The 24439-nt window shown below is 40.5% G+C and overlaps 1 protein-coding gene across 3 annotated transcripts; it reads right to left on the reverse strand.

Moving 5' to 3' along the window:
* Positions 1–1870: 1870 nt before the first annotated feature.
* LOC102782855 (NLR family CARD domain-containing protein 3-like) lies at positions 1871–24431 on the reverse strand. 3 transcript variants are annotated; one of them, XM_087836784.1, is made up of 11 exons: positions 24368–24431; positions 21945–22047; positions 21774–21866; positions 21582–21686; positions 12398–12476; positions 11509–11731; positions 5990–7781; positions 5692–5865; positions 5121–5294; positions 4979–5025; positions 1871–3513 (listed from the first exon to the last, which is right to left on the reverse strand). In XM_087836784.1, the coding sequence occupies exons 2-11, from the start codon at positions 22031–22033 to the stop codon at positions 2951–2953; spliced, it is 3339 nt and encodes a 1112-aa protein (XP_087692910.1). In that variant the 5' UTR covers positions 22034–22047; positions 24368–24431; the 3' UTR covers positions 1871–2950. The 3 variants fall into 3 exon arrangements, with proteins under 3 accessions (XP_087692910.1, XP_006800396.3, XP_087692911.1); XM_006800333.3 differs by having other exon boundaries at positions 21945–22122; positions 24368–24417; XM_087836785.1 differs by lacking the exon at positions 1871–3513 and having other exon boundaries at positions 3998–5025; positions 21945–22122; positions 24368–24417.
* Between the last annotated feature and the right edge of the window lie 8 nt (positions 24432–24439).

A 24439-nucleotide genomic window follows, 5' to 3' on the forward strand; every position in this document is an offset into this window, starting at 1 on the left:
ATAGAGCTCATTTTTGGATTCAGCACCCTAAAAAACATGAAAATTTATCAAAAATATCCCATTCAGAAAAAAATATTTTTATCTTTTTTTGTGCAGACATATGTTATCACAGTCTTGGGTTCCTAAAGTCAGTTTAAAGATCCATTGTTCTGTCCAAACCCATTGTGGTGGAGGTGTGGTCCCTGGATCAGCTGCAGGAGAGGAGTGGTGCAGTGAGCTCAAGGGGGCGGTGCCAGGAGGCAGGTGAGGCCAAAGGTGGTGGCGTTATGACTGATGACAGTCTCCGTTTCTTTTCATAGTGGAGGAAGAGACGAGTGGAGATGGAGGAGACGGACATCTGGGCTGAGAGGAGACTGTCTTTGTGTGTGCAACTGACAATAAAGCGCAAATCAGTGAGTCAACCATTGAGTGTGTTGGGTCCTTGTACACCCATCATACACAAAAATGATTAAACATTTAAAATAATAAGAGTTTGTTAAAAGCTAGGTCAAGTTCATTATCGGTGATGACACAAACCCGAACCCTATGCAATACAAAGATGTTCCCCAAATTTGTACTTCACAGACCTGTTTTGGTTTTCTCTAAAACACAAGTATGGAGTTAGGCATCACCACCCATAGTTAATATGTACCAATGTGTTAGGGCTACAAAGGGTTTTTGTTTTGGCCATGTGCTCAGTAAGCAACACTCCAGAAACTAGATGTTACATTTCAAATAAATACTCATTTTGACATCAGACTTTCATTTGGGTGTGGAAACGGCCCTTAGCTCTTTGCCTTCCAGTAAGTCAGTTTTTCAACCATAGCAGGACATCAAGAAAAGATCACCATCAATCGGTTTTCAACGTCTGATGATTGGTGACTGGAGATCAGTTGAAGGTCACATCTCTCACCAACAGGGACAGTCTCCAACCCTTCTCAGAACCTCAATATGTCAATCAGTTCAGAAAATGTCTGGATGTTCAGTTTGCAGTAACAGTGAATGTGTAATTCCATGGTCCCATCAGAGGGTGCAGTTTGTGCTGCTGTCAAACATTTGCTGTAATCTGTGTGGATTCATGTTGAAATTCTGAGTGAAACTACAGTTTGGAAGTTTAAAGACATTTTAAAACATGAACAAGAAAACATATTCAGACAATTTTGACACAAACTATGTTATGATGCTACTGTTTGCAGTTTTATTTCAGATTTTTCACAGTATTCGTATATATTCGTATATATCACAGTTGTCCAGATAATTTATGAAAAGTTAAAATACTAAGTGTAAAAAATGTCATGCACATTCACCTCAAAATGTTATTTGGTCATTACATGATTTCTGTCTGTCTGCTGTTGGTACTAAACTCAACTATATTACATTTGTGGTTTGCACCAGTTTTTTTCTTTTTTGACTCAGAGGTCGGTGTTGACTGGGTGAACTTTTGTTCCTAAGGCTTTCAGACATACGTCACTTGTGTAAATAAAGGCCGCTGCTGAGGTCAGAGGTCATGTTCAGAATCTAATGCTTTAGCTTGTCTCAATGAGCATGTTATGAACTCATATAGCAAACAGCATATTGGGAAGAAGAAGCAGGAGTGATTAAATAAAAACATGAAGGTAAAGAGACATGCAGCAACCTCTTAGTATTGATCTGGCTTCTGCCTGACTTAGGACAGCTCACACATCAAATATTTACCTGCTGATACTGAGGTGAAAGTCTACCAGTGGTGTTCAGCTTGTGGTCACACATACTTCACAAACCAACCTGAAATAAGACTAAAACTTTTTTTTTCAACCCTACAGTGACAGGTGTTTCTCATTGCATCTGAGTAATAAAGAAGTTGAGTCCTTTTATTTTATTATTTATTTATTCATATTCTTTCAGATCTGATCATTGTAATATAAAAGTTGTTTAGGATTTAACAGGACATAAGAAAAGACTTAAAAAAAAAAATACAATAAATACAAAGCTGAATCTCTCCTAGCCCACCCCACTCCCATGGAGGCCAACACTACCCTCCGGTGGTAGTTACACAGCATGGCACATAAGCTTGTTGCAGAGTGTGGAATTAATCCAGCTCAAACAATAAACTCAATAAATAAAATAAACATGAAACTATATAACATCATCCATAACAAAAAACCCTACATAATCTTAAATAACATCAAGTTATTTATTTTCAAATCAAAGTATTGCACTTGAAGTTCTGATGCAGAGACTAACATGAATTATTTCAACATACTATAAAAGTCTTTAAGACATAAATGAGCCTTTTTGTGGTGTTACACCACAGTTACCCATGATTCAGCCATTGAAAAGCAGAGTTTACTAGACTGCATACTTATTCTAACATTTCTGGGATAATTTGTTTGGGAGAACTAGTGCAGCTCGATTGTTTCCGAGCTTCATCTGCTGGGTTTCTGCATAAATTGTCAAAGCTCACGGTTTGACAATTTATGTATGAACATACGTATTTATGTATTTTTCAAAAACACCAACAACTGACTTTCATTATAAAACAGCTCTAAAATTATTGGTAAACAATAAAAGAGTTGGTTGTCTTCTTATTTTAACAGCTCCTCCATAATACACAGCAGGCACATAACAAAAAGCCAGTACTGTTCATTGGATATGCTGGCACTCACAGTTGAACCATCATATCTAATTATTAAAAACATCTTAAAATCTTTTAAATACACTGAGGTGTCATTCTGAAACCTAAAGCCAAACTAATGAGGCTCAGCTATTGTGATACTCATGGCCTGAATGTGGATGAGGATATCAGGCCATGAGTCTCTAGAAGGACAGAGTGATACCAGGACAGTCCTCACACACTGCCATTTCTGTTTGGTCCCACAGCTAACGATAAAGGAGCAGCCGTATCAGGAGGATTTTAAAGTAACAAAGCTTTGCCTGTTGTTCTCTTTTGAAAAAAAAAAAATACTATTGCAGCTTATTGCTAATGTTTGTTTTAGATGATTTCAGAGTTTTTCTCTGTGTCTTCTTTTAAGTCACATATAGTCAGTGAGGTGTCATTCTGAAGCCCAAACCCAGGATAAAGAGGTTCAGTGAATGTGGTGTTGAAGGTGTGAATGTGATTGAGGCTGTCAGAAGAGACTCTGTAGAAGGACAGAGTGCCAGCAGCAGCATCCAAATACACTGCTACTCTGTTAGAGACAGAGGATGAGGAGGGGAGACGGCTGAATGTTACACTGTTGTTGTGGCACAAAGAGTAACCATCATGAAAGCAGCCCAGGCACCAGGACTGATCATTCCTTCCAAGCCATGAGTGGTTTTTGTCTCCTTTCCTTCTGATTCCTTTATAACTCACGGCAATATCAACCCTTCCTCTCCACTCGACCTCCCAGTAACAACGACCAGTCAGACCATTGTTACACAACAGCTGAGGACGGTCAAATCTGTCTGGATGATCAGGATATGACTGATCCTCTTTCAGATGGGTTGCCTTCCTGTTGTCACATAGTTGGAGTTTTCTGTTTACTGTGTTTGTGTCGATTGTGAGTTGACAGGAATCTGATGGAGAAAAAAGAATGCAGCTGCTGTTAAGCTGTCACAAAACTATGAGGTTTAATGGTGGATTGTAAATGAACACGGTCTAAACATATTGATTATGTAAGTAAAATGAGTGGAGGTCTGTCAGTGGTGACAAGAGGTTAGTTGATTGATTGGGTGGGTTAAGGCTGCAAGCCTTGTCAGCGCCATCTTACCCTCCGACCATACATACATTACACAAACATCACATGGGGATGACCGGTCAGAGAAGTATAACAATGGAAAAAATGGAAAATGCACAACACGAGGAAGGACGAGGAGAAAAAAAGAACTCCCCCAGACTGAGCTGCAACAGGGAGAACAGCTTGTGAACAGAAAAAAACCCACCTCAGCACATAGCACATGAATCAGCACATCTCACAACACAGAAGACATAAGCTTCGAAGGCATTTGGAGGGGGTGGGGGAGGGGGGGGGGGGTGAGTGTAGGTCTGTGTCAGTGTATATGCGTATGTGTACGTGTGTTCCGTGTTCAGCCGATAGAAAATGTCCCTTCACTCGGTTAGGAAACTGTCAACAGTCTTCGGTCGACGCGGGTAGCCTTCATGGAAGGGGAAGAGTCACAACACAGTCTTGTTATCTAAGGGAGAATTTTTGTTATTCCTGTCAGCTTTTGCCTTGAGCATCCAGCTGGCGCCAGGGGAGCCGCATGAGATGAAGATGGTAGTGCGAACAAACTGCTTCCAATTTTACAGTAGGTCTAATGTCCATCACTGGTCACCATATCTCTCAATTCCCGTTTTTCTTCTCCATGATGTTATCCATATCCAACTCAAAATAAAGCTCCATGATGTCATGATGAGTGCTGTGTGGCTGGCAGGTTGTGTACCCAAATGCAGGACTCAGAAAAGGAAAGTTAACTTAAAGCGCAGCTTTATTGCTGGGAAAACTCTTCACAGAAATAAACATCACAAAACGAACTAAAAATCACAACATGAAACTACACATTAAACTAGCTGTTGGAAGAGAGGATGTATCTGTGCAGAGTGGATATGAGTGCAAATTTATAACCTTGATCTTGCAACAGTAGTCATATCTTCCCTCTAGTGAACCTAATGCTGTCTGTAATGTAGAGCCTACTGTGGTGTTCCAGTATTCACATATTCTGGTGCCAACTGAATTTCAGCAGACAACTTGACAGCCAGTAATACATTGTTGGCAAAACTGGAGGGTAGTCTACCAATCCAGATACCAAGAATAAAGAGCCACCACCCAATAAAAACTATTTATTTATACTGTTTATCTTGTGATTAAAAATCACCTGACTGACTGAAATTTCTTAATCATATCACATGCTCTGGTTTAAATACAAACTAATTTCAATTCTACTCACTGCTGAGCTGCATCGCATCTGGATATCAATGAAAATTGTCACTACTTTGAGGGAAAAACTCATTCGTGATTTTACAAAACAAAAACATACTTACACTTCCTCAGACCTGGTATCAACCACTCGACACCAACCGGTTCCAAGCTAAAGTGATACGTTTAGATAAATTCAGATCATCCTATCATTTTATATTATAAAGTGGTGTGTTTATAATGTTAGTAACAAGATCACCCAGATACCTGAGAGTCTCCAGTCTCCTGAGTGGATCCTCAAGTCCGCATAGCAGCAGCTTCCCCCCGTCTCCTGTATGATTGTAGCTCAGGTCGAGCTGTCGCAGATGGGATGATGGGTTGGAATGAATAGCTAAGGCCAGAGAAGCACAACCTTCCTCTGTGATCAGACAGCCTGACAGACTGCAGACATGCAAAATGAGATACATGTCAGTTCATGTGGGGATGCCAGTGTACAATTTAATGGTATTAGAGAACAGCATACTTATGGCTAAAATGATGATAACTCTTAATTTAAATTGTGACAATTAGCTTTTCCTTTCTTTGAAAATGTGTTAATAGAATACTAATAGAATTCTAAAACTAAAGAGCCTGAAAACTCAAGACATTACTAACAGTTGCTTAAGACTGAATAAAGCACATGTCCTCCATGACTCAAATTGCTTTACCCTACAGGAGAATGAGGTCTTGAATGCACTTTTTTTGACAAGTTAGCAAGCATAGCAAGAGAGAAAATGTTTCTTTGTTGTGGTCATCAGGCTGCTTCTAGGTATCATAGCTCAAATAATAAACATCTCACCTGAGAGTTTCCAGTTTACAATGTGGACTCTCCAGCCCAGCAGAAAGCTTTTTCACTCCCCAAACATTCAGGTTATTGTTACTCAGGTCCAACTCTCTCAGATGTGAGGATTGGGAGCTGAGAATTGAGGACAAACCTTCACAGCTTTTCTCTAAGAGGTTACAGCCACTCATTCTTTAAGAAAAAGAGGACAAATGATCAGTAAAACGATCCACTTACTGACACACGTTAACTAATTCTACTAACTTGTTCTCCTGCTGTTTGTAGAAAATCCAGCAACTAAAATTTGTGTACTTACAAAGCTTTCTTGGAGGACTTGACCACTGGAAGTAGCCTGAGAAGACCCTCCTCAGAGGGGGAGTACTTCTTTAGATCAAACACATTCAAATCTTTTTCTGATGACAGTAAGATGAAGACCAGAGCTGACCACTGAGCTGGAGACAGTTCATCCCTAGAGAGACTTCCTGAATTCAGGGACTGTTGGATCTCCTCCACTAGAGAATGATCATTCAGTTCGTTCAAACAGTGGAACAGGTTGATGCTTTTCTCTGCAGACAAATTGTCACTGATATTATTCTTGATGTACTTGACTGTTTTCTGAATTGTCACTGAGCTACTTCTTGTCTTCATCAGCAGTCCTTGTAGCAGAGCTTGGTTGGTTTCCCATGAAAGACCCAGGAGGAAGCGGAGGAACAAGTCCAGATGTCCATTTGGACTCTGTAAAGCGCTGTCCACAGCACTCTGATATAAATGTGTCTCTGCAGATTCTCTTGATTCATACTTTTTGGAGGGTGTTTGTTTTTCTAGAAGATTGAGTTCAGAGCAGAAGAAGGTCAGATGAACATGAAGAGCAGCCAAAAACTCCTGAACACTCAGATGGACAAAGCAGAACACCTTGTCCTGGTACAGTCCTCTCTCCTCTTTAAAGATCTGTGTGAACACTCCTGAGTACACGGAGGCTACTCTGATATCAATACCACACTCTGTCAGGTCTGATTCATAGAAGATCAGGTTTCCTTTCTGCAGCTGATTAAAAGCCAGTTTTCCCAGAGATTCAATCATCTTCCTGCTCTCTGGACTCCAGTGTGGATCTGTTTCAGCTCCTCCATCGTACTTGACTTTTTTCACTTTGGCCTGAACCACCAGGAAATATATGTACATCTCAGTCAGGTTCTTGGGCAGCTGTCCTCCCTCTCTAGTTTTCAGCACATCCTCCAAAACTGTCGCAGTGATCCAGCAGAAGATTGGGATGTGGCACATGATGTAGAGGCTCCGTGATGTCTTAATGTGGGAGATTATTTTGATAGCTAGCTTCTTATCTTGAAATCTCTTCTTGAAGTACTGCTCTTTCTGTTGTTCAGTGAACCCTCTGACCTCTGTCACCATATCAACATACTGATGAGGGATCTGATTGGCTGCTGCAGGTCGTGTGGTTATCCAGAGGCGAGCAGATGGAAGTAGTTTTCTCTTGATGAGGTTTGTCAGCAGCACATCCACTGAGGTGGACTTTGTGATATCAGTCAAGACCTCAGTTTTCTGAAATTCCAGAGGAAGTCGACACTCATCCAGACCATCAAAGATAAACAGAACCTTGAACTCTTCAAAGCTGCAGATTGCTGCATCTTTAGTTTCAGTAAAGAAGTGATGAATAAGTTCGACCAAGCTGAACTTTTCCTCCTTCATGACATTCAGCTCTCTGAAGGTGAATGGAAATATGAAATGGATGTCTTGGTTGGTTTTGTCTTCAGCCCAATCCAGAGTGAACTTCTGTGTTAAAATTGTTTTCCCAATGCCAGCCACTCCTTTTGTCAGCACTGTTTTGATTGGTTCATCTCTTTTGGGTGAGGCTTTAAAAATTTCTTCTTGCCTGATTGTTCTTTCTGGTTTGTCTAGTTTCCGGGATGCTGTTTCAATTTGTCGGACCTCATGCTGATCATTGACCTCTGCAGTCCCTCCCTCTGTGATGTAGAGCTCTGTGTAGATCTGATTCAGAAGAGTTGGGTTTCCTGCTTTAGCAATCCCCTCAAACATGCACTGGAACTTCTTCTTTATTGTACATTTCACATGTTGTTGGCATGTAGCTGGAGTTCCTGATTGAACAAAGAACAAATCCCATAAATTTGAACATTTGATATTAATGTAGAAGATGTAACTCTGACATTTCACATCCCAACCCTAGATAAGAGAGGCTAGGCAATGGACTAGCAGCCCAAAACCAAAACAATACATCCACTGACACAGTGAAGAAGAAAAAGAAAATTGTTCTCCCCAAAAAAACACCTATTCTTATATGTTGAATGCCAGGATCTCCCTAAAACAAAGGCCAACCAGTCTTCAACCACCTAGAATATGCATTATAAGTTCATGAAAAGAAAGTGTTGTGAAGATCGGGAAATCAGCTCAAACTGCCACAGAAGTGCAGTAGTGTAACTACTTAGTGGGAATCTGTAGGACCAGATGGGCAAAGTGTGAGCAGAAAAGGCAAACATCAGGTGAGATGATTCTGGGTACTTCACCTGAGGAGGAAGGTGCTGAACAAACTTAAGGCATAGCACCAGGGTGCAATACTTGGCACAGAGAGCATCTGTAGAATGAGAAGCTCATGAGAGAAGATTCATCAGTATGGCTTCCAAGATCACAAAAAAATATAGCTCCATGAATGTCATTAAGAGCTACGCACCATTTTATGTAAGCGATGCTCGGACCAAAGATGTTTTGTTAACATCCGAACAATGCCTTTCTGCAGAAAATACTGAAAGAAGAGGAAAGCTGGAACATCCTGAATTCTCTAACAGGATGACTCACATACAGATCTTTCCCAATTGCTATTTTGATCATTTCATGCATGAAATATGACAACCTCAATCAGGATTTTTTAAAAGTATTTTTATTCATCTTTAGGCATGAAAAAAAGATTTTTGAAGTTTTCAGTTTTTTACATGTCCCCTTAGGTGGACAACATGCGTTTTGACTTATGACTTTCACAAACGAATAAATAATATACACTGTATAAAAACTATAACATAACAAAAATATGTTTTTATATATTTTAAATATATTTTATAACAATATAACAAATGTAACAAATATATGTAGAGGCTCTGTGATGTCTTGACTGGGTATGGACTGACACATAAGTGTCCAATGTAGTGGTTTATGTGCAACTATACCATTAACACTAACACAAATACAAAAAAAAACAAAAAAAAAAAACAGCCTTTGAATAGTTGTCCACTATAGTGACCACTATGCGTAAAAGGGTTAAGTGGGATTTTCAAAATAAAATTTCTGAACATACTACTTGTTAGAAAGTAGGAATGATTTACGTTTGTACACAATTTCAGACTGATTTCAGAAAAAAAAACAAAAACTACTAGGCTCAATATTATTAACCCCCTGAAAAAAGATTTTTGAGCATTAACGTTGTAAGTCTCGCAGCTTAGAAAATCCAGTTAAAAATTGAGGATCCTCTTCTAATTTGCACACAATGTAAGAACCACAGCAAGGCTTCGAGATGTCACTTGAGGAAGCATACCAAAGACAAAAGAAACAGCTTAGACTTGATTAAAAGAATTGTTGACACTCTCCAAGATATTGATATACAAAGTTCTAATAATATTTAATAATAGTATCTAATAGTGAGAATGAAAGATTTTACAGTAGTGATGTGCAGATTGATACTGAAATATCGATTCCTCCGATACCAGTCATTTATGTTCTAGAATCGATTCTCACATTAAAATATCAATATTTTAGTAATTTTATGGTAAATTTGTAGTTTATCATTAACAGGAACACAGTAGAAAGAAACTATATCATTCAGATTGTCTACATTCAAAGGAACTACTTCCTCTTCCGCCTTTCATAGTCATGTGCGAAATACGGCTGTATACATGTGTCCACCCTCTGGCGTGTGCACTCACAACAATGGCTGAGCGTAAACGGACGTATTGTGCGGACGTATTTTACATCCACAAACAGCCGAGACGTGGTTTGCAATACATGTGGCAAGAAAGTGAGGTGTTGTGGCAACACCACTAACCTTGTCTCTCACGGAGTCCTTTAGTGCTGCAGGCAGGCAAGGTGTTCAAATAGCGCACAAGTTCAGTTTTTTTTATTTCTATGTAATGAACTCTGCATTATTAAGTGATAAGAACAAGTAATCTGATGTCCTGTAATCATTATGATGCTATAATTTGAGATACAATAAAAGATACAATAAATAAAATACGTTTTTGTACAGAGTATCGGTATCGGATCAGTATCGTTGATACCACCCTGAATTTTACTAGGTATCGGATCGGAAAGGAGATCAGTGATATCGCACATCACTACTGAAAAGACAAATGACATCATTACCTGTCTGGAAAGGACAGTCTTGGGCCTTTTATGTCATTTAGGGAATCAGCTTATATAGAAGTGCAATGTTTATTGGTTTATCTGGTTATACTGGAAGACAGTGAATGATACACAATTCATGATTTTATTGTTTATTATACTCAGCACTTTTGTATATGTTTTGTTTATAGACCACAGACATCCACTCCCGCACCTACAAGTCCTTGTACGCCCCATCTGTAAGCCTGTGGTTGCATTACTGTGCTGTGGTGTTAACGAATGACAGTAAAGAAGGAAGAACCTAATTTGAACTCCTGTTAGTTGTGACCGGCACCACTGCTATTCAGCCAACGCCTATACAGTCATTGGTGAAACCCAAATAATTAGTGGCAGACCAAGAAAGCCTCCACTTCTGCAGAATTGGACTGGACATCTTCAAGCCAGACTGCAGTATGTTAAGCACAACCTGGAAAAAGACAATCCATACTGAAACCACATCCTAAGGTCAGATAAGACGAAATTAGGGCTCTTTGGTTCTTATGTTTGGAGAACATTCTGATCCACAATGCTGCACTGACAGGGGCTAGAGAGAAAGAGAGCATATTTCTCTCATATTGGCTTTTCTTCATTGGCTCGCAGTTAAATCTAGAAAATTTGATGGGCTTACTTGTGGTTCCTAGAGTATTTAAAGGTAGAATGGGAGGCAGAGCCTTCAGCTTTCTGGCCTCTCTTCTCTGGAAAGATACACAGTTTGCTGTTAGTATCCAGGTTCATAATTTCAACCAAGGTGATTTTTGATATTTGGGAAATAATTGTATTTCTGTGTGCACAGTAAAATAATTTATGCACTGAAATTATGCATATTTGGCAAGACTATGTTAAAACATTATTTGCTCTATTTAAAAGGATATGGGTAAAATAATTTTATGGTCCAAAACAAAGATTAGAGGAAAATTATGGTTTGCCAGTGAAATTTCAGGTGAAGATTAGACCTTTTGGCTATGATGAGACACCTTACCCTACTCTTAGAACTGAAAAAGCTTCTCAGACAAGAGGTGAAAACGTCTTCAAGAAACAAGAAAACAAGTCCAGACGCTTTTCTTTTCAAGCTTCTTAGACGACTGGCCCACCCCTGTTTCCCAAACCCTGCCACAAGCGGTTGTAGGGTTGCAATGACGGTGCTGCTCAGGACTGTAAATACTGCCTGAGCCAGACTCTAAAAACTGTTTTCTTCCTGGTAACACACCTCTCACTCTTCATTGATGAAGTGAGGTCAGAAAAGCTGAGATTTATAGTGGGTTTGATGAAATCACAAACATACACCACAACACAGTGAGAACTTTATAACCAGATGTGGAATGAGTGGTGGGAGTGGGACATAATGTGATAGCAGCCAGGTGTTGTTTTTTTATGAACCTAGTTGGAAAAAAACATGCCTGATCTGGACACTACACTTGAACTGTATAGAAATGTTCTTACTTCTTTGTAGAGAGTCAGCCAACTCCTCCTGCTTCATCCACCTCAGGAAGTCATCTACCATCTTCAGAAGAGCTTCTCTGCTGCTCCTCTTCTGGTTTTCACCCTCCAACATCTCCTTATCCTTCCACTGACTCGCTAAACATTCTGGATGATCTGGACTCAGAACTTTCTGGATCTTCTTCAGTTCATTCTTCACAAAAGTGATGATGTTTTCTTCCAGCAACTAGAACAGAATACTATATATATTTTTAACATGAATCGTATAATTACCAGAAACATTGTATCTGGTCTTGTACAGAATTTCAACCTACAGGCCTACAAATTACTACAAAGGAACTTTATTACAAAGCCTGCCACTTAATCTATACTGGATGTATAGAAATAATGACTACACAGCTTTACATAAGCTAGTCAGTCAGTTAAATACAATACAACACTGAGAACAGGTGTTACTGTAGAGTTTTAGGTTGGTCCTCTTTATGATTTCATATTAACAATGCCAGAGAATTTTGTTGAACTGAATTACGTCAACAAGAATTTGATTTAATCTGATGAAACTGCGCTACTTGATGTGTAAGGAGCTTGGGAGGAAACAATCTGGACTTCTTGAAGTTTCTTGCAGACGTTTCAACTCTCATCCGAGAAGCTTCTTCGGTGCAAGAGAGAGTCCCAGATTTTTAAGCCCCGTTGGGAGTGTCCCTAAGCCCTTTTGGCTTGTTCATCTTCAAGAAATTTAAGGAAGTCCAGATGCTTTCCTTCCAAGCTCTTTAGACTATGATGACTGGATGACCGAGAACCTTCACAGACATGTGCTGCTTGATGTTATATTAGTACACAGTCCTGTTTGATTCGTAGCTCAAGTGAAGGACGTTTCTGTTCATGTACAGACCCTAAATATGGAGTCCAGGTGTTTTTGATCCTGCTGTTCAGACTGACCACTAGGAACCTCTGAGTTCTCCTGATGCATCCTGTAAAAACATAAACTATTAGTTAATATTTGATGTAAACTTGAACTAAACATTTGAACAAAAATCTGACCAAACTTCGGTGGCTCAAAAAAAGCAAAAATCATCAACACAGCTTTACTGTCTTCCTTTAGCTTCTATTATGTCTGACCTTCTGTTTAAATGCACTGTTTGAATATTCTACAGGTTGCCAGTTGCCAAATAATACAAAAAAAATAGACGACCCTTTACTTTGAAGGATTTTGCATTTTGCCTTCACAGCAGCAACAAAAGAACTTTTAGTGAATAATGTGACTTCTAATTGTGAAGATAGGATATAATTTGTTATTTTTACTTTCATATTGTGATGCCAACAAAATGATGCGTTATTTTGAGGAAACTAATTAGTGTTTAATGGACACAAAATAATCTTATTGAAGTAATTGTAAATGACCCAGATTATTTATCTTATTGATATTTTTCAAACAGTTAAATCCCCGAACGAATTATACCGTATAATATAGATTCAACTCTTATTTTGAAATTCGGAACGGGCAACTTCCGGGAAGATCGTACTGCTACTGCTTGCCATAGAAACGGTTAATGAAAAAGTTACCGTTTTCCATCCATCTTTAAATTAGCATCTAGCTGGAAGGCGAACAGGTATGTTTGTTTGTTGTACTTGTTGTTTACATTTCGGACAATTTGTAAATGTATTATTTGATTGTTAATAAGTTTATGAGTGATCTAGCAGGTTGATGCTAGCACCTCCTATGCCTTTTCAGTGAATTAATTAGCATAACGGAAACGTGAATCAATCTATCAAGTGAATGTTTATTTTGTTTTATGTCATGATTACAGCTCTTACGATGTGTCTATGGTAATTTGTAAATAAATGGGTTGGAATACCCCACCATGGTCCATCCGTAATGATCATTGAGTGCATCGTCTGATTAAAGTCTGGCTGGAATGCTACAGTAAGAGCTGATCCCCCGCATCATCCTGCTGCCACTCTGCACCACGGAACCACGAGGACGAGTCACGGAGCTGTGTTGCTATTCGTCTGGGATTGACAAGACATTTCACGGAGCAGCTCAGCGCCATTCTATGGGTCTTCTCGACAGAGACTTTATAATCATCATGCAGCTGGCTTAATGGTTTGATGTGACGGTCAGAAAAGGTATGGAACATTTCATTCATTTCATCGACAAGGAAAGGACATTCATTCTCATCAGTGGTGGTTAAAGGGAGAGAGAAGGTCATCAACTACTGTGGACATCTGCTGCATTAAGACACAACGGACATGAAGTAATAACAAGTGAAGTAATTTTGTTTATTGGTATTTACCACCACTACTGTATATTTATCATTCTTTCTACTGACCCAAAAGGGGGTGAAAGAGGGGGCATTTAGTTCCATTTGTAACTGTACAGTCTTAATGGTGTATTGATTTGTGTTAAGCATAAGAGGTTTACTTTACCACATCAGTTTGCAACAGCTAGCAGGTTGCATTCATTATTTTATACATTTCTTCTCAATGTTGTGTTGGTTATCTGCTTCTATTTCAACTTGGTTTAAAGTGCAAAGATTCTTCTCCCTTCTGTTAACGCAGCCTGTAAGTTATAGTAACCACAAGCAGCTCATTAACTAAAGCCTGCAAATTAGATAAGTAAATAACATAAACATGAAGGAAATGGAGAATCCCTCCTCACAAACAGAACTAGAGCATCAGATAGTCGACCTGCAGAATAAAATCGAAAGGCTTAAGGCGTCTCTTGAAGACACATCAGAAACTACGGAAATAGAACTTTTGGAGAAGGAAATTCAACACAGAGAAGAAACGTTGAACAACTTTCAAGGCGAGCTTAAAGAAGGCCTCCGACGCTCCACTCGAACAAAAATCCCAACTCCAAAGGCGCTCGAAATGCAACAGGAGGAAGCAAGAAAAAGGGAAAGAAAGTTCATCTTAACATACGAAAGATGGAAGATTCGAGCCCGGGAGTCAAGAGAGCAGCTCAAGTCAGACATTAGTAAAGGCGAGCTGGCATCTTTGATGGATGCTTTGGAGAAAGAGAAAGAAACTGTGTTAAATACTTACCTTGAAATACGAAGTCACATTACACCTTCTCCAGAATTAAGACGTCACGTTGACAGTTGTGAGGCAGTTACAGCCGAAATTATGAAACTTACCTACGAGAGAATGTCAGACCTCGATGGTGATTATGATGCAGAACAAGTACATTGCCGTCTCAGGGAGCTGCTTAAGAACAGCTATGCACGCTCCATCTATGGATCCACTGCATCTAGAGTGACAAAGTCAATCCGTAGTCACAAAAGCACTTCTCTAACACTCAAACAGGCGGATGCCGCAGCAGAGCTGGCTGCTAAGGAAGTCGAATTTGAAGGGTTGCTGGAAGAAGAGAGACAAATGGAGAAGATAGAGGAACAGCAGAGAAAAATGGAAGTAGAAAAGCGCAGACTTGAACGCCTTCAAGCAGAAAAGAATTTGAGGGCTGCTCGGGCCAAACTGCAAGTCTACAGCCAGGTAGCCTCACAGGAAGGCAGTCTCCATTCCTCTAATAGTTCAGTGGGAAATCATCATGTTCCCCCTGCTATCAGCCCTCCAACTCCCACCATCACAGCATCGCCACCCGACCTAAACGTGTCATCCCTTGCCCAAGCCCTACAAGACAGTATGGCTCTAAATAGACTTCCAGTTCCAGAGCCATCTGTATTTAGTGGGGACCCCATTCAGTTCATTGAGTGGAAAACTTCATTCATGTCACTTATTGACAAAAAGGCCATCTCCCCAGCAGACAAACTTTATTACTTGAGGAAGTATGTAGGTGGCCCAGCTCGTAAAACATTGGAAGGAACTTTCTATAGAAATGACAGCGACGCTTATAAGGATGCGTGGAACAAACTGGATAACAGATATGGCCAAACCTTTATTATACAGAAAGCCTTCAGAGATAAGCTCACAGATTGGCCAAAGATCCAACCAAGAGATGCAGAAGGATTAAGAGACTTCTCAGATTTCTTAAATGCTTGTCAAGATGCAATGACACATGTGAAGAGCCTTGAAATACTGAACGACTGTGAAGAGAATAAGAAGCTAATCCTCAAACTACCAGAGTGGATAGCATCTCACTGGAACAGGAAGGTTACTGAAGCCTTAAAGGGCAATAAGGAATTCCCTAGTTTTAAGGACTTCACCGCATTCGTGGCGACAGAGGCAGAGATCGCTTGCAATCCGATCACCTCAGCTTATGCCCTCCGCAGCTCTGAGTCGAGCACTGCAAAACAAGGCAGCAGAGATCCTAAGAGGAACAAGGCAAGCGTTCTAAACACACAGACTGAGGCTGACACCGAGAGGCTCAAGCCAGTTAAAGGAAAGGAAAGGCCTCCTTGTGCTTTCTGTCAAAATAATCAACACAGACTACATGGATGTCCCAAGTTTATTGCTAAAACTCTGGAGGAGCGCCGAGATTTTGTCAGAGAACATAAGCTCTGCTATGGCTGCACCAAACCTGGACATAGTGCAAAAGACTGTCGACATCGACACTCATGCAACACGTGCAAGGGTAAACATCCCACTTGTTTACACGATGACAACTATGTAAAGAAGGAAAGGCTCCTGCCACAGGAAACCACTATCCTGAGCAACGCCGGCCAAACGGAGGCTGCTGCAACTTCAATGTCAGTGATTACTGGGCAGCCAACTAACACATCAATGATTGTACCTGTGTGGGTGTCAAAAAAGGATGCAGGAACTGAGAAACTGGTTTACGCCCTGCTGGACACACAAAGCGACACAACATTTGTTGACCAGGAACTGAGTGATGTACTAAAGGCAGATTCCTGTCCAGTTAAGCTGAAGTTAACTACTATGATCGGACGTGACGTGATTGTAAAGAGCCAAAGAGTCTCAGGGCTTTGTGTTCGGGGTTATCGCTCTTCCCTCCTCATCAACCTTCCTCCTGCTTATACCAAGGATTGCATACCGGTAAACAGAGCCCATATCCCAACAAGCGAGACAGCTAAAAGATGGAATCATCTCTCCAAGGTCATAGAAGAGATTCCACCTCTACAGGACTGTGAGGTTGGTTTATTGATAGGCTATAACTGTGCACGAGCAATGGCACCAAGAGACGTCATAACGGGAGGAGACGATGAGCCTTACGCAATTCGTACCGACTTAGGATGGAGCATAGTTGGTGGTGCGTCGACATGCCCCGACACTTCAAGTACGGCGGGACAGTGCTTCCGAGTTGCAGTCAGGGAGCTCCCACCAGTCACCCCAGCAGATGCCATTCGCATTCTAGAGTCTGACTTTAAGGATGCTAAGGAAGACGGCAAACCAGTGTCTCAGGAGGACATCCTGTTCCTGGACAAACTCAAGAACCACATCAAAAAGAACAGTCTAGGTCACTACGAGATGCCGTTACCCTTTAAGGAGAGACCTACCTTACCTGACAACAAACAGCTTGCAGTCATGCGTCTGAGCCATCTAAAGAGGAAGCTGTTAAAGGATGAAGGGTACAAAGAACAGTATGTCAAGTTCATGGAGGAGGTCATAGAAAAGGGTGATGCAGAGGAAGTCCACGATGATGGGAAAGAGGGCGAAAAATGGTACATACCTCATCACGGTGTATTCCACGACAAGAAGCCAGACAAACTGCGCGTGGTGTTTGACTGCTCTGCCAAGTACCAGGGAACCAGTCTGAATGATCATCTGCTCACTGGTCCTGACCTGATGAACAATCTCAACGGCGTACTTCTTCGCTTCCGGTTGCACTCCACTGCATTGATGTGCGACATAGAGAAAATGTTTCATCAATTTCATGTGAGGAAGTCGGACCAGGATTACCTGCGCTTCCTTTGGTGGAAGAAAGGAGATCTCGGTGCACAACCCCAAGAATACCGTATGAGGGTGCATATCTTTGGCGCAGCCTCATCACCTGGTTGTGCGAACTACGGATTGAAGCATTTGGCTACAGAAAATAAAGACCAATACCCATTAGGCTCTCAGTTCATTCTGAGAGATTTCTATGTCGACGATGGAGTCACAAGTACAGACAGCTCAGAGAAGGCTATCAAGTTAGCAGAAGAAGCCAGAAGACTTTGTACCCTGGGTGGTCTCAGGCTCCACAAGTTTGTGTCCAACGACAAAGCTGTCCTGGAAAGCATACCAGCAACTGAACGTGCATCAGACATTAAAGACCTCAACCTTGCCTTTGATAACTTACCTTCAGAGAGAGCGTTGGGTATCCAATGGCACGTTGAATCAGACTGCCTGAAGATCAGCACCAACCTTAAGGAACAGCCTGCAACGCGTCGAGGCATATTGTCCATTGTTGCATCCCTGTACGATCCCTTGGGTCTCATAGCCCCTTTTTTGCTCAGTGGAAAGGAAGTGCTGCAGCAGATGTGCTGCCATGGAACAGGTTGGGACGACCCTCTAACCAACGAACTTCGCCCACGGTGGGAGAAATGGAAAAACGACCTCAACAACTTGGAGAGAATAAATATACCCCGAAGTTACGCCCCGGCAGATTTCGGAAAGGTTATCAAACGTGAGTTACATCACTTCTCCGACGCAAGCACTACTGGCTATGGACAGTGTTCATATCTGAGGCTTAGCAATGAAGAAGGAGACATCCACTGTGCACTAGTCATGGCCAAATCTCGCGTCGCCCCAACAAAGGTCACCACGATCCCAAGATTAGAGTTGACGGCTGCAGTCATCTCTGTGAAAACCAGCAATGTTTTGAAGGAAGAACTTGGATATGCGGACATTGAAGAGCTTTTTTGGACCGATTCCAAGGTGGTACTAGGGTACATCAATAACGAGGCTCGACGTTTTCACACATTCGTAGCCAACCGTATCCAGAAGATACATCTCTACACGAATCGAAGGCAATGGAGATACGTCCCTACCGACCAGAATCCTGCAGATCGTGCTTCTAGAGGTTGTTCTGCCAATGAGCTAATATCATCGAACTGGTTTACTGGCCCTGCATTTCTATGGGAAAAGGGAGGTGACCTCTCAGAAGAGGTGGCTCCGGAACTGTCAGTCGGAGATCCAGAAGTTAAGGAAACACGGACTCTAAACACGGAAACTGTAGAACAAGATTCTCTTACTTATCGGCTGACAAAGTTCTCGTCCTGGACTCGCGCCATCTGTGCAGTGGCTCGCATTCTTCGAAGGATCAACAAGGATAAGTCAATTGGCCTCTCTACAGTGCAGGAAAGAGAAGAAGCAGAGCGCCTCATCATCAAAGATCTGCAGAGACAAACATACTCGGAGGAAGTGCGGCTATTGAGGAAAGGTTGTCAGCTGCCACCTCATAACAAGCTACATCACCTCAACCCCTTCTTGGACAACAATGGTGTGATTAAGGTGGGAGGTCGACTCTGTGATTCCAACCTTCCTCTCTCAGTCAAACACCCTACCATCATTCCAAAGGAACATCATGTTACAAGAATGATCATAGCATACTGTCATGAAGAAGTCAAGCATCAAGGCAAGGGGATGACTCTCAGTGCAATCAGGACAAGAGGTTACTGGATACCAGGAATTGGTAGGACGGTTGCATCTTATCTTCGCCGATGTGTAGTTTGTCGGAAGCTTCGGAGACGGACAGAAGAACAGAAAATGGCCGATCTCCCTCCAGAGCGAGTAAATCCATCTCCACCCTTTACCTACTGTGGAATGGATTGCTTTGGACCCTTCTATAGCAAGCAAGGACGTAGTGTGCGAAAACGATATGGTCTCCTTTTCACCTGCTTCTCCTCTAGAGCCATCCATATTGAAATGCTGGAGGACCTATCTACAGACTCATTCATAATTGGACTGCGCTGCTTCATTGCTATACGTGGAGCCGTGCGCCAGATCAAATCTGACCAAGGCAGTAACTTCCTAGGAGCCAAGAATGAACTGCAGGTAGCCCTCACGGAATTAGATGGTGATAAACTGACGAACTTCCTTTCTAAGAAGCAGTGTGACTTCATCCTAAATGCTCCTGGTTCAAGTCATGCTGGTGGAGTGTGGGAGCGTCAAATTAGAACAGTCAGGAGTGTTCTCAACGCGACCCTTGGACTCTCACCTGGAAACCTACCTGATGCTTCCCTCCGAGCATTCTTCTATGAAGCAATGACGATAGTTAATAGTCGTCCTCTCACTATTGAAAACCTACATGATCCCAACAGTCTTGAGCCACTGACACCAAACCACTTACTTACCCTGAAGTCTACCATGGCCCTTCCTCCCCCCGGCAAGTTCATAAGGGAAGATATGTATGCGAGAAAGAGATGGCGCCACGTACAATATTTGGCCGAGCAGTTCTGGAGCCGTTGGCGGAAAGAGTACTTGGCCAACATTGCCTTTAGACAACGCTGGCACACCCCAAAGAGAAACCTGCAGATCGGGGATATAGTCATAATGAAGGATGAAGACTTGCCCAGAAATGAATGGAGGTTGGGAAGGGTCGTAGAGACTACAATGGACAGAGATGGACTGGTTAGGAGAGTGAAGCTCTGTCTGGGTGACAGGACACTTGGCAAAAATGGTGAGCGTCTTACTAAGCGGTCAGTGCTCGAACGGCCAGTTCAAAAACTAGTCTTATTGTTGGAAAATGACTAGTTCATTCCTTGCATACTATGCTTCTGTTGTTTGGTCATTATTTGTATTGTGAAATCATTTGTGTTCTCTCTTCCTATGGTTATGGAGTTATGATGTTTGTTACACTAATGATTTGGTGGGAGTGTAAATGACCCAGATTATTTATCTTATTGATATTTTTCAAACAGTTAAATCCCCGAACGAATTATACCGTATAATATAGATTCAACTCTTATTTTGAAATTCGGAACGGGCAACTTCCGGGAAGATCGTACTGCTACTGCTTGCCATAGAAACGGTTAATGAAAAAGTTACCGTTTTCCATCCATCTTTAAATTAGCATCTAGCTGGAAGGCGAACAGGTATGTTTGTTTGTTGTACTTGTTGTTTACATTTCGGACAATTTGTAAATGTATTATTTGATTGTTAATAAGTTTATGAGTGATCTAGCAGGTTGATGCTAGCACCTCCTATGCCTTTTCAGTGAATTAATTAGCATAACGGAAACGTGAATCAATCTATCAAGTGAATGTTTATTTTGTTTTATGTCATGATTACAGCTCTTACGATGTGTCTATGGTAATTTGTAAATAAATGGGTTGGAGTACCCCACCATGGTCCATCCGTAATGATCATTGAGTGCATCGTCTGATTAAAGTCTGGCTGGAATGCTACAGTAATGACATCAGTGTAACGAAATAATAACCATTATCTCTCGGAGAAAATGCAAACGTTTTCTGACACTTGTGAGTTTTCTGTTTATTTTGAAAGTATGAATTAATTCCAGTCACTTGTTTGAAAGTCATCAGGTCTTTTACGTTTATGTCATAATAATTAATTAGGTGTACAAGTAAAATACTCAAGGATCCAAAAGCACATGCAAAAAACTGTAAATCATTGTTCCTGACTTTTATTCACTTTAGACCAGATCTTGCTTAAATTTTTGTCTTTCTTTTATTGTGGGTTAGATTTGAACACTTGAAAAAAAAAAAATGCGTCAATGTGCAACTAAAACAGCAAATAGTGGCCCAATGTAGGACCAAAATACTAGTGAAAACTAGCACAAACTGGAGTTACAGCTTTAGCAGTTCTAAGTTTAATGCTCCAGCCTCTTGTGGATCTTGTAAAATAATTAAAGTGCATATACTCTCCTGGAAGATATAAACAGTGGCACATATAACACTAAATCTATCTATTTGTCAAATTTTACAAATCTATTTGTAGTTTTAGAGTTGAAAGTACTTGTGAGAGAGTTATTCAGAACATCTTTCACAAACTCTGTACACACAGGAGGTTCGCCATCACAGAGGGGTTAACTCACTTTACCTGTGAAGAAAGTTTCTGTGTAAAATGTCGCAGTGGCTTCTTGAACTGGCTGCTATTCACAGACACACAGCTGGATTCAGCTTCAGAGGAGTCGACTCTGTGATCAATGCTGTTCTATGAAGCCTATACAATCATACACTTTTATGTAAAATATTCATTTTCATATTATGGTAACTTACTTTTTGGCAGTATGTCTAAAACTGGTGTTTAAATTATTTGGCCGTTCACTTTTTGAGGACACACAGCTGGGTTCAGGTCTCGGAGAATTCAGCGTCTGATGGATCCTAAAAATAAATATTCTTGCATGAAAAAACTTCATATGTGGATTTGAAGTTAATTCTTTAAATCAGTTAATATTGATAACAACTTACGTTTTACTAGAGGAACTTTTTTGTTTGAAATCAGTCGCAAGTTCTTTTGAATCGTTGCTCTTTAAGGACACACAGCTGGGTTCAGGTTGGTTCCTGTGAATAATGATGGAGCAGTGATGTGAGTGCTGAGCTGTGACATGGAGAAGAGTCATGGACAGATGGTCATCTCACCTCTGAGCTTTGGTCTGGCTCTCATGTTCCCCACCCAGAGTGGTTTTAGAGGGAGGGACTCCCTCCTCTCTGTCCTCACACTGATCCATAGCAGAGCCCACTCCTTCACACAAACAAAACTTCATGAGTGGATGAACATCAGATTTGTTGGAGATGAATTGAGAACCAGGGACAGCAGCTAATAGTAGGAGACAGATAAAAAGAAAAACAGATAATAGGTGGACAGCGTTCTGCCTGAGCGCTATACTGATACTGATATAAACTATGATCTTAATCTGTTAACAGAGTAATCTAAAGTACATCCAGGCAGAAATGACTATCAATAAGTTTCTTTAAGACAGGTCAGACTATCAAAACATCATGTGGGCCATCTGTGAACATCACAACTAGTTTCATACGTGTTTAATGTTCTTTTTTCTCCATTATTTTACAAGGTTTAGGTTTTTCAGCTGTCAGATAATTACACGTATGTCACAGTTAGGTTTTTATCCCACCTGTTAGCAACTCTCATATGACTTCAGTAAGATTCACATGCATCCATTAGTTGTTAATGTGATTGTGTTCTCTCATTTTCTTAATATGTTTTTTTGAGTACTCAATGTCCATGCTTCACCTGCAGGAGCTTTTTGTCTTACATGGGTCGACATCAATGTATTTACTTTGGCAACAAAACAGTGAATCAGGGTTCAAATAAGAAGAGTCTGCAGATGGTGAGAAGTCCTCCTTTTTGTGCTGTGTAGAGCTGCCAGCCCTAACACTCTGCTTCCTTGTGATCTATGCAGTTTTTACTGTGAGATGAAACTCAATAAAATAGTTTCAACTGTGGTTCAACTTTGCCCATCTGTTGGTCAGGTTGAAACAGATTTACAGCTAAATAAACTGTTCAGCGACAATTCTGTTGACACTGTGTGGCTTTTAGGTCTAACTGTGAGGCAAATAGACAGTTAATAGCTGTGTATACAGGCATGGTTAAAACAGGTAGTTAAATGTTTGTATACAGCAGGTTTAACAAGTTCAACAAGGTTTTAAACTACAGCAAACATGTAACTGGACTTAAATCAGATAATGTAGCAAAAATAACAATCAAACACTGCCTGTAAAATATTCTTAGGTATGTTTAAGACTTTGATCTTTGTGCTTAACAAGTTTATTAGACTACCTGACATTTAAAAAAACAAGAAAACACAAAGACTTGAGAAATAAAACAAAAACCTGTTTAAAACTAAATGATGTTATAATGAAATTGCTGTTTATCGGGCAAATTACAAACTGAATCCACATTTTTATAGATAAAAGAGAACATTTGGATATGGATAACATGGATAATTATATTCTAGCATTAAAAATATAATTTGGATTGCAGAGGTTTTGCATACTGGTTGATTAATTGTTACAGAAACATAAACGGTTATTTTGGTAATAACTATTACTGTTAATTTAAGGACAGCTGTGGCATAAACCTTACACTGGAGGTGGTTTGATAAACTTGTTCAGCACTGCAGCTAAAATATCCTGACAAATCTTCAGTAAGTTACAGATAATTATTTATAGATTTTAATAAGTACGAAGATGTGAATGCTAACAGTCACACGGTCTATAGTCAGTCTACTTGGACAAATAATGGTATCATGGCTAAATGTGTTGTTTCACATTTCTTTCTCTGTTTTACAATCCAGGACTTTTTCAGGGCAATAACTGTAACACTGTAAACTTTAATATTGGCCTAATTACTGTTTACAGAACATGTAATGCAGGCATGTCAAACTTGATTTAGTAATGAACCCAATTTGATCTCACGTGGGCTGAAAGAGTAAAATAATTTCACAATAACACACTTTTTTGTGTTTTAATATAAACACGTTCAAGAATATTTTTACATTTACAAAACAGATCAAACAAACTGCCAAGATCTAGAAATACCTTCAACACAGTTTCCCTGCTTGTGTTAATCTGTCTTAAACTTTGAAATGTGCAAAGTCGTCCAGTGGGCTGTTTCTGGCCCCCAGGCCGCATGTTTGACACCACTGTATCTTTATGCCCTGAATAAAAACACACAGAGCTGATAGGGTTTGTTTGTTTTTTTTTGCACCGAGCAGACATTTACTCGCTCCAGGCATTTGTTCATTCCGGGACGTTATTTTGAGTCATTATCCAAATTTCCTTGTCACCAGATTCACTTTCTGATAGAAACCGCTTTACAAGTTTAATGGTTTGGCCTCAAGATACGATTTTAAAAGGTTCCCTTGTTAAAGCTACACTTCTATCAGCGCGCTTGCTTTCACAGATCTCTCCATCATACTTAACCAGTCCGCACGCTGGGCTCTGATAATCACATAAAATAAACACTCTACAAATCCGCTCTTACAAACAAACGAGCAACTTTGCAAACAAAAGCAAATAATAAACCACGGACAAACACTTACCAAAGTATAAGTATCCACGTAAACATGGCAAAAGCCAGTTTAACTAACCAGGAAATAAACAGAGACTGACCT

Source organism: Neolamprologus brichardi, chromosome 23 (genome assembly GCF_056152115.1).
Source record: "Neolamprologus brichardi isolate AB-2024 chromosome 23, ASM5615211v1, whole genome shotgun sequence".
NCBI classification, from domain to species: Eukaryota; Metazoa; Chordata; class Actinopteri; order Cichliformes; family Cichlidae; genus Neolamprologus; species Neolamprologus brichardi.

Excerpts from the sequence above, each read along its gene's own strand:
- LOC102782855 (XM_006800333.3), bottom strand. The coding sequence starts at position 22,069 with ATGAAGTTTTGTTTGTGTGAAGGAGTGGGCTCTGCTATGGATCAGTGT. Across the intron at positions 7,782-11,508 it reads GGCTGACTCTCTACAAAGAA|GAACTCCAGCTACATGCCAA; the intron begins GTAAGAACATTT and ends TTGTTCAATCAG. Across the intron at positions 5,866-5,989 it reads AAGTCCTCCAAGAAAGCTTT|AATGAGTGGCTGTAACCTCT; the intron begins GTAAGTACACAA and ends TTTTTCTTAAAG.